The sequence below is a fragment of the Bison bison genome, unplaced genomic scaffold (genome assembly GCF_000754665.1).
Source record: "Bison bison bison isolate TAMUID 2011002044 unplaced genomic scaffold, Bison_UMD1.0 scf7180017864115, whole genome shotgun sequence".
Taxonomy (NCBI): Eukaryota; Metazoa; Chordata; class Mammalia; order Artiodactyla; family Bovidae; genus Bison; species Bison bison.
In genome coordinates this window covers 538,302-549,348 of record NW_011494687.1, presented here as the reverse complement: position 1 = coordinate 549,348, position 11,047 = coordinate 538,302, and the positions used below count along the sequence as shown (strand labels likewise).

At 42.7% G+C, this 11,047-nt stretch overlaps 1 protein-coding gene across 2 annotated transcripts in view; it reads left to right on the top strand.

The window, feature by feature from the left end:
* Window positions 1–9,082, top strand: part of WIBG (within bgcn homolog (Drosophila)) — a 21,314-nt gene extending 12,232 nt beyond the window's left edge. The window contains exons 2-3 of one of the 2 annotated variants that reach the window (XM_010839192.1): window positions 7,474–7,567; window positions 8,129–9,082. In XM_010839192.1, coding sequence (XP_010837494.1) covers window positions 7,474–7,567; window positions 8,129–8,612 — 578 coding nt within the window. In that variant the 3' untranslated portion in view covers window positions 8,613–9,082. The remainder of the gene's footprint in view (window positions 1–7,473; window positions 7,568–8,128) is intronic. The other variant, XM_010839191.1, reaches the window with a different exon arrangement.
* Window positions 9,083–11,047: the final 1,965 nt, after the last annotated feature.

Below are 11,047 nucleotides of genomic sequence, written 5' to 3'. Positions count from 1 at the left end.
GGTGATGTCCATGTATAGCGTCTTCTCTTGTGTTGTTGGAAGAGGATGTTTGCTATGACCAGTGCGTTCTCTTGTCAAAACTCTATTAGCCTTTGCCCTGCTTCATTCCGTATTCCAAGGCCAAATTTGCCTGTTACTCCAGGTGTGTCTTGACTTCCTACTTTTTCATTCCAGTCCCCTATAATGAAAAGGACATCTTTTTTGGGTATTAGTTCTAAAAGGTCTTGTAGGTCTTCATAGAACTGTTCCAACTTCAACTTCTTCAGCATTACTGGTTGGGGCATAGACTTGGATTACTGTGATATTGAATGGTTTGCCTTGGAAACGAACAGAGATCATTCTGTCGTTTTTGAGATTGCATTTCGAACTCTTTTGTTGACCATGATGGCTACTCCATTTCTTCTGAGGGATTCCTGCCCGCAGTAGTAGATATAATGGTCATCTGAATTAAATTCACCCATTCCAGTCCATTTTAGTTCCCTGATTCCTAGAATGTCAACATTCACTCTTGCCATCTCTTGTTTGACCACTTCCAATTTGCCTTGATTCATGGACCTGACATTCCAGGTTCCTGTGCAATATTGCTCTTTACAACATCAGACCTTGCTTCTATCACCAGTCATATCCACAGCTGGGTATTGTTCCTCTTTCAGTATCCTATCATTTTGCCTTTTCATAGTGTTCAGGGGGTTCTCAAGGCAAGAATACTGAAGTGGTTTGCCATTCCCTTCTCCAGTGGACCACATTCTGTCAGATCTCTCCACCATGACCCGCCCATCTTGGGTTGCCCCACAGGCATGGCTTAGTTTCATTGAGTTAGACAAGGCTGTGGTCCTAGTGTGATTAGATTGGCTAGTTTTCTGTGAGTATGGTTTCAGTGTGTCTGCCCTCTGATGCCCTCTTGCAACACCTACCGTCTTACTTGGGTTTCTCTTACCTTGGGCATGGGGTATCTCTTCATGGCTGCTCCAGCAAAGTGCAGCTGCTGCTCCTTACCTTGGGTGAGGGGTATCTCCTCACCACCACCCTTCCTGACCTTCAACGTGGGATAGCTCCTCTAGGCCCTCCTGCGCCCGCTGCGCAGCCACCGCTCCTTGGACATGGGGTTGGTCCTCCTGGCCGCCGCCCCTGGCCTCGGGCGTGGGGTTGCTCCTCCCAGCCCATGATATTCTGCCCATGGTTTTTATTTCTAGGTTTAGGAATCTGTAAATCTCTCCTTCCTTTTTGACTTTACCTTTGGAAGATCCGCTGGAGAAGGGAAAGACTACCCACTCCAGTATTCTGGCCTAGAGAATTCCATGGATTGTGTATAGTCTGTGGAGTCGCAAAGAGTCGGACATGACTGAGTGACTTTCACTTCACTTCACTTGGATACCATCAAGGCCAGAGAGTGAAACCAAAGATAACATAAAATAGGTGCTCCTTTGTGATAATGGGCTGTTTGTATCTCCAAGCGGTTTCCAGTTAGGATGGCTGTTGAAGAAGTTTCTGTCCCTATCTTTTCTCACATTCCATCTTTACTAGTCTTAAGCCTTCAACTGTAATCTGTATGCAGTTTACTTAAACGTCTGTTCCTAGCTGTCTCTCCTTGTGTTGTGTGTTAGTGTGTTAGTCGCTCAGTCGTGCCCAAGTCTTTGTGACTCCATGGACTGCAGCCCACCAGGCCCCTCTGTCCATGAGATTCTCCAGGCAAGAATACTGGAGTGGGTTGCCATTTCCTTCTCCAGGGGATCTTCCCAACCCAGGGATCAAACCTGGGTCTCCTGCACTGCAGGCAGATTCTTTACCGACTGAGCTACAAGGGAAGCCCCAGCTGTCTCTCCTTAGTTCCATGTAAAAACACTGCCTTCCTAGAGTTGAATTAGTCATTTTCACAAAATTGTCTTCTCCTTTGGATTTTCTGTATATCAGTAGTTTATATTCTCCTCCAAATTGTCCACATTCAAGAGTGATATTGCAGTTAGTGTTCTTACCTTTCTTTTTCATTAGAATGAATGCTACAAGAAGGCAAGACCCTTGCTTTCTTTATTTATTCCTTGTATCTCTAGCTCCTGTTACAGTGCCTGCCACAACAGCAGGTACTCAATAAACATTTAAAATCCATGTGTGAAGAATGTTATTACTGTGTGCCCGTGTACCCACAGATATGTTGTGAAAAATACGAGACAACGTGAAAAGCACCAGATTAAATCCACTGTAGCGCAATAATTTCCTCTCATTCAAATGTTGGCAGTCTTGAGATCCCGTCTTACTCTTTATAATAAATTTTTCTTTCATTTTCTTTTCAACATCCATACAGACCATTTAAATCAAGTCTTCTCACATTGAAACTGTTGTGTTTTTTTTTTCCTCTGCCTTTAGTTTATGTTACACATTTTCGGGTTAACCTTCTTAAAGCACTGCTTTGAGCAGATCTCTCCACTCCCTTAATGGCCTTCATTGTTCTCTCACATTAAGAAGCTTGAGTTCAAGCTCAAGAGGAGGTGGCTATCTTTCATATTCTGATTAACTTATTTCTAGTCTCTTTTCCCATTACATGTGTTTTTTGCCCAAACTATGCTGGATTCTTACTGTTCCCTAATATGATATTTAGATTTATTTATTTGTTAATTTGAATTGATTATAGTCTTCGATGGTTCAGGCCCTGTGCTTCAAAGATCAAAGGCAAAGTTTCTACTCTCAAGCAAGCAAACAATCATGTTAAACATTAGATCCTGATAAAAGGCCAAAACAGGTGCTGTGAGTGCACAAAGGGCAACTTCTAAATGGGTTTCGGGTGGAAAGGTCAGGAAAGACTTCACTGAGGAGTTTATACTTGAACTTGACCTTTAAAGACCAGTTCAGTTCAGTCTCTCAGTCATGTCCGACTGTTTGCGACCCCATGAACCGCAGCACGCCAAGCCTCCCTGTCCATCACCAACTCCCGGAGTTCACCCAAACCCATATCCATTGAGTCGGTGATGCCATCCAACCATCTCATCCTCTGTCATCCCCTTCTCCTCCTGCCCCCAATCCTCCCAGCATCAGAGTCTTTTCCAATGAGTCAACTCTTCGCATGAGATGGCCAAAGTACTGGAGTTTCAGCTTTAGCATCATTCCTTCCAAAGAAATCCCAGGGCTGATCTCCTTTTAAGATGGACTGGTTGGATCTCCTTGCAGTCCAAGGGACTCTCAAGAGTCTTCTCCAACACCACAGTTCAAAAGCATCAATTCTTTGGCGCTCAGCTTTCTTCACAGTCCAACTCTCACATCATACATGACCACTGGAAAAACCATAGCCTTGACTAGATGGACCTTTGGTGATAAAGTAATGCCTCTGCTTTTTGATATGCTGTCTAGGGCGGTCATAACTTTCCTTTCAAGGAGTAAGCGTCTCCTAATTTCATGGCTGCAATCACCATCGCAGTGATTTTGGAGCCCATAAAAACTAAAGACCAGTAGTCATTAAGATAAGAAGAAAAGTCTATTCCACGCCAAAGGAAGGGCATAGAGAAGAAAGACACAGGTGAGATTTGGGACTTTCAGTGGCCAGAGCAGAGTGTGGCATAGAGGCTGGAGACTAGCAAGACCAGGGTCAAGAATGCTTTTGTGTGTGGTTTCATGTCCATCCAAATACCCTGAGGGAAACAGGAATCCAGGAAGAAATTTAGGTAGGTGAATGACTAATTTGTCCCTTTGTTTACATTGTCCTAAAAGCCTGATCTACTTCCCTTTCTTCTCTTTCCTCATAAGCACACCCCTACCCCTACCTGTCTAAATCTTGCTTGTCTTCCCAAGATCACAAAGTTGCTTTGTCCTACATAAAATCTTTATAAGTCACCTAGTCAAAAATAATTTCACCCTCCTTTGTGTACTCATTCTCTAAGCCGTTTAGATCTGAAGCCCAAAATGAGATTTTTAAAAACCCACAATATAACAATCTGAATTTTTGAAAGGAAAAGTTATTCATAATACAATCACCAAACATAGCTTTGCATATTGCACATTCTTTTTGTAATTTATGAATCTAACATTTAATATCAGAAATCATAGTATATATATGTTTCACATTCCATTACATCATATTAATGATTAAAATCATTTTTTAATGGCTGTATTATAAACCATTCCTATATAGCTGGATGTGGCTTGGTTTTAATTTTTAGCTATTTAGAAATACTGCCATGGTTTCACGATTACCATGAATCTTTTTTTCTCTTTGGTCTCTTTTTTCTTTGTTTTTTCCAGTTGGAACTATTTCCTCATGCTAAATTTTCAAGATTGATTTTACTGAAACAAAGTGTGTTGTCTTTGACTTTAAAAGTCTTTACCCCTCCCCCAGTCAGTGAATTACCAAGTGCTGTTGTTTCTTTGATAATATATCTGGCATCATTTTCTTCCTTTCCTTTTTCAGCCAGTTCTGTGTCATGCCAGGATTATTGCAGTCTTTTTTTTCCTAACTGATTTCCCCAGTTTCCAATGTTTTCCCTTAACAATTCATCTTTTCATCATGCCAGATTAATTGCCCTAAAACTCTGCATTGGATAAAAGATTCATTCATTTGACAGCTATTTAGTGAATGCATGCCATGTGCCAGATACTAAGCTCCTTAACTGGCATTTCGAAGTCTGAACATTCTCTCATTACTTTACATCAGCCCTGGTTCAGCCAGGCTGGTCTAGTCACCATGTCCTCCCCAGGCCGAATACACTGCCATGTTGGAAATTTTGTTTCAGAATAGGATTCTGTTTAGAATCCATTCTCCTTCCATTTTCATTTGCTTTAGTTTGATTCTTTCTCCAAAGCCCTAATCTCAGTCCTCTCTTGGAGCCTCTGTTTTCTCCTTACTGAGTTTTTATTTTTGTCTCTAAGCTGTTGCAGCTAAGCAATGTTCTCAGTGTTCCTCTTTCATTCACCGATAAATTCTGAATTCCTTGACCTTTTTAAGACTTTCTAAGACATGGCCCTATTTGTAGTTTTCAATGTGGCTTTGTTTTATTCCCCAACATGAACTGTCTGGTTCTCCTGCACGCCTCTGTTTTCTGATCCTTGCATACTCCAGGCCGTCCCCACAATCCAAGCCTTTCTTGGCTCATGTTTGTCCTTTCTCCCATCCCCTCTACCTGTCAAATCTTATCCATTTTTCTTTCATATTTTTTGGTTTTAGTTTATTAATGATGTTTGCATTATGAACAGAGATAACACTGTGTAATCCATGTGGGAGGCTCTAGACTTGACTTTTTATTTTTTTAATCTTTTTTACTTTCTTGCCTCCCCTTTTTAAAACAGAAGTTATAGTAAAAAAAAAAAAATGTGTAACATAAGATATAAATATATGTTTGTAAAACTTATGTTATTAAAGGTTAATGGTTTCTACTACGTCTTCTTCCAGGTTGTCCCTCTTAAGGTAACCAGCATTAAAGTCTTGATAATCTTGGTATGTGTCCTTCCACACCTTTCCCTTTGACCCTGTACACAAACTGTATGGGCCTCTAAGTGCCTGTCCTTGCCCCAACAAGAATGGGAGCCTCCTCTACACCAGCACTCCTCAAAATGTTGTCCAGGAGCCTTGGGGATTCCCTAAGACGCTTTCCAGAGGTCTACAAGCACAGCTATTTTGATAATGTACTAAGATGCTATTTGTGTCTTTTACTGAGGGTTTGCACTGAGGGTACAAAAGGAATGGTGGGTAAAACTGTGACCCTTTAGCTCTAATCAAGGTGGTGGGACCAACACTATACTAGTCACTGTGTTCTTCACTGCCACATGCTTATAATAAATAATGCCAGTTTCACTTAAGAATGTCCTTGATGATGCAATAAAAATGATTAATTTTGGACTTGGCTGGCAGTGCAGTGGTAAAACTCCATGCTCCCACTGTAGTGGGCACAGGTTTGATCGCTGGTCAGGAAACTAAGACCCACATGCCCAGAGGCATGGCCAAAATTTTTTTTTTATTTCAAAAGTTTAAAAATTATTAATTTGATTAAACCCTGGCTGGCCCTTAAATACATATCTTTTTATTTATTATTTTTCCAGCATTATTGAGGTATGCCATAAAACATTATGTACAATGTTATAGGTGTACAATGTAGTGATTTGATTTGATACACTATATATGTTGTGAAAGGTTTACCACAATAAGGTTAGTTAACAGTTGGACAGGACTGAGTGACTGAACTGAACATACCCTTTACCTCACATAATTACCATTTCATTGATTTATGATAAGAAAATGAAAACTCTTCACAGCAACTTTCAAGTATATATTTCAGTTTTGCTGTCTATAGTCACTGTGCTATACCTGATATCCCAGAACTTACTCATCTTATAACTGAAAATTACACATCTTTTTAGTGTTCTCTGTGAATTAAATGGGAAGGAAACATGAGACACTGCTGCCCCCTGAAGTGACGTGGCCTCTCAAGGAATAGCACTGCCACAGTTGTCCAACATGCAAGCTAAACCAGCTTCCTTTTCATGGAGCTCTAGTTTTACTTGGAAGAAAGACTGACAAACTATAATTCAGACCTGAGTATCTGATAGGCATTTGCCTGTAAATGAAAGAAGTGAGCCTGTCATTTCATGGATATCAACTGACAGTGCTTATTGCCAGTGATAAAACTCAAGCCTTCAAGTGGAAATTAGAATTTTGGAAAACTTGTATCTGCCACTATGAGCACAACAGCTTCACAGTAAAGAGTTTTCTGATAACATCAATGGCTATGATTTAAAAACAAATCTCATCATGAAATGTATAATATTACAAAATAAAAGTGTATGGGAGATTCTGAAAAAAGTTTGAGGATCTCTACATATTATCCTCCAGCTTGCATTTTCACTTAGTATATCATGGATACCATTCAAGGTCAGTTCATTTGTATCTAACTTTTTTTTTTTTTAAATAACATGGTGTTATATCCTGCGGATGACCTACATCTATTTGTTCACTCATCTGTTGATGGCTATTCAAGTTGCTTTCAGCTTTTTGCTAATTTAAATAATGTAGCAACATTATTATAATGTGAGCATCCTTTGCATATAGCCTTGTGTGCTGGTCCTTTTATTTCTACAGTATGGATTCCTGAAAGTTGACCAGTGTTTTTAACCATCCACCTTAGTAAAACTTATTTTCTATAACATCTCTGGTTATTTCTCCCTCTTATGATTCTTGTTTTTGCCCTTCCTGGCTTCTTATTCATGTACTATCTTTTGATGTCCTCATGTTGCTTGTGTTTTTTTAAACTTCCTCTGTGTCTGCCACATCTTGCCAACTAGATTATTAAGGTAGAAACTCTCTGAGGGCAGGAATGGTGTATTATACAGTGTATAGGCACTCAGTAAATAGAGAGTAAAGGTTGATATGAGAGAAGAATGCCTTAATGGGTACATTTAGTGGAAGGGACTGGGGGAAACCATGCATTCATGCATTCTTTCATCTTGGGAGCTATTTGAAAATTAGAGTAACTCTCCAACCTAATTCTCCCATTTCAGGCAAGTACATCGCCTCAACACAGCGACCTGACGGGACCTGGCGAAAGCAGCGGAGGGTGAAAGAAGGCTATGTGCCCCAGGAGGAGGTCCCAGTGTGAGTGGTTAGGCATGAGGTGGGGGTATTTAATGGGCACCATACAGCAAGAAAGAACGTGAATTTCCTGGTCCCAAGATCCTAAGAAATGGAAGGAGGGGGCTGCGATTCAGGGGTGAGTGAGGGATGAGTAACCAAATGACTGACTAGTCCAGTTTCTAGGGCCTCTGATCAGCAGAATCTGTAGAAGTATTCAGAGATCCAGAGCTTTAGGACCTACGTGTGTGTTAGTCACTCGGTCTGACTCTTTGCAACCCCATGGATTGTAGCCTACCAGGCTCCTCTGTCCATAGGATTTCCCAGGCAAGAATACTGGAGTGGATTCCCATTCCCTTCTCCAGGGGATCATCCTGACCCAGGGATCATACCTGAGTCTCCTGCATCGCAGGCCTTACCATCAGCCACCAAAACCTAGGGACCCTCCAATCTGCAGAGCTGAGGAAAGCCAGGGAGGGCCCGGAGGGAGAGGAAGGCAGCAGGAAAATGAAAAGGCTGATGTAAATTATGAGGTTGGGAAAAGGACTTGAAAAGTCAGTGATTCTTTGACACTGTTCCCCACAGGTATGAGAACAAGTATGTGAAGTTTTTCAAGAGTAAACCAGAATTGCCCCCTGGCCTGAGCCCAGAGGCCACTGCCCCCATCACCGCTTCCAGGCCTGAAGGCGGTGAGCCAGCCCTCTCCAAGACTGCCAAACGCAACCTGAAGCGGAAGGAGAAGAGGCGGCAGCAGCAAGAGAAAGGGGAGGCAGAGGCCTTGAGCCGGACTCTTGAGAAAGTGTCCCTGGGAGAGACAGCCCAGGTCCCCAGTGCCCCACAGGCCTCCCGGGCAGCGCCAACGGCTGCCTCAGACCAGCCCGACTCAGCTGCCACCACTGAGAAGGCCAAGAAGATAAAGAATCTAAAGAAGAAGCTTCGGCAGGTGGAAGAGCTGCAGCAGCGGATCCAGGCTGGAGAAATCAGCCAGCCCAGCAAAGAGCAGCTGGAGAAGCTAGCGAGGAGGAGGGCATTGGAGGAGGAGCTTGAGGACTTGGAGCTGGGCCTGTGAGGCCTTTGGGGATTAGGGGATGGACTGCAGAACAAACCGTGGGGCTCTCTGGGGTCCTGGGGAACGTGGGCAGCAGCAGTCGGGAGGGGTATCCCCAGACTGGCTCACTTCCACTTCTCATGGCCCGACTCCGTCCTCCAGAGCCTAGCCTCTCCCTCATTCCTTCCCTTTTTCCCCTAACTCCTGTTTTTTTGGACTTCTCTCTCTCTCTCCTATCCCCAGTATTCAAGATCTCAGTGACTATCCCAGGTACCTTTGCTGCTGATTTGGGTGTCTTGTTTAAAAGAAAATTGGGTGGGTGGGAGTCTCTTGGAGAACTGAGGTTGAGGATTGGGGAAGTACACCCAAGTCTTGGAGTCTTGGTTCCTGTTCACAGTGTTTATGGGTTATCTCCCCTTCCATCCCTCACCTCTTTTTTTTTTTTTTTTTCCTTTTTTTAAAAAGAACAGAATAAACTCAAGTAGACAACATGTCTTGCTTTGTCTCTTTTCTTTTCAGCTTCTAGTAGTTGTTTTATCCTCTTCATTTGGGCACAGGAAGATAAGTATTCAGAGTAGTGTTCTTTTTGCCTTTTTAAAATTACATGTATCACCAAATTAGCAACACTGATTTCTGTACATGTTTGCTCAGACTTCAGTGAACAGAAATTAGTGTTATAATAAAATGTAACTTAGAACAAATTTAATTTGATATTAATTTGCATGTATTATCGTTATCGTGCTGCCTAGCAATGGAGCCCTAGTATCTCCCTTACTGTTTATTTCTGAAAATCATCAATCAGGGATTGAGCTTGGGCCACTGCAGTGAAAGTACCAAATCCTAACCACTGGAACACCAAGGAAGTCCCAGGACAGCTCTTATGAAATTTTACCTTATCAGATGCCACCCCAAGATGGCATTGTGGGGCAAACAAGAAGAGGAATTTACAGCCGAAATTAAGCTGTCACTTAATTTTTGCATATCCTCTGACTTCCACACATTCACTTAGCACAATCTTTCTAGCCAACTACCAGAACAGAAGGGAAGTCAGCCTTAATGAACTATCTGAAGAGTTCAAAAGTTCTTAGCTTAACTATTAAGGTCCTACTCAATCCAGCCTTATTTCTTGCCATTCCTTAACTCTGGTCAAACGGCTTCAATTCTGCTGAACTACTTTCAGTTCATCAAATGAGCCATATTCTCTCTGAGCCTTAGTCCTTTGTCCCTGATGGTTCCTCTGCCAAGAACACTTGCTGATCTCTTCTCCTTAATCAATTCTTTCTTAACCTTTGGATCTCTGCCTAAATGTTATCTTCCCTGGGAAGACTTCTGTTACCCTCAAATATTAATTAGGGGTCTTTTTTTGCATCCGGGATCTTAGTTCCCTGACCAGGAACCAAGCCCATACCCCATGCAGTGGAAACCCAGAGTCTTAATCACTGGACCACCAGGGAAGTCCTCTGCTGCTGCTGCTGCTGCTGCTGCTAAGTCACTTCAGTCGTATCCGACTCTGTGTGACCCCACAGACGGCAGCCCACCAGGCTCCCCCATCCCTGGGATTCTCCAGGCAAGAATACTGGAGTGGGTTGCCATTTCCTTCTCCAATGCATGAGAGTGAAAAGTCAAAGTGAAGTCACTCATTCGTGTCTGACTCTTAGCGACCTCATGGACTGCAGCCTACCAGACTCCTCCGTCCATGGGATTTTCCAGGGAAGTCCTCTAGGTGTCTTAATTTCCTTTCTTAACACTCCACCCTTAATGTTTATAATGCCATTTATTACATTATGCTATCACACGTATTTTCTTGTTAGCCATCCTCCTCCTTATTAGATCATGCGCTCCTGGAGCATTAGGCTTGTGTTTATTATTATTGCATCCCAATGCCTAATATAGTAAATTCTCAAATATTTGGCTGAATGAATGAAGCCATAAGCCTTACGGAGAAACAGAAAATGAGGGAAAATTTGTGCCTTGCACACCTGAGAGGTTAATGAGAACTTGATTGGCCACCTCAGTATGAGACCAAAAGCCCAGGTTCCCTTGCATAGATCAGATCAGATCAGTCGCTCAGTCGTGTCCGACTCTTTGCGACCCCCATGAATCACAGCACACCAGGCCTCCCTGTCCATCACCAACTCCCGGAGTTCACTGAGACTCACGTGCATCCAGTCAGTGATGCCATCCAGCCATCTCATCTTCTGTCGTCCCCTTCTCCTCCTGCCCCCAATCCCTCCCAGCATCAGAGTCTTTTCCAATGAGTCAACTCTTCACATGAGGTGGCCAAAGTACTAGAGTTTCAGCTTTAGCATCATTCCTTCCAAAGAAATCCCAGGGATGATCTCCTTCAAGATGGACTGGTTGGATCTCCTTGCAGTCCAAGGGACCCTCAAGAGTCTTCTCCAACACCACAGTTCAAAAGCATCAATTCTTTGGCGCTCAGCCTTCTTCACAGTCCA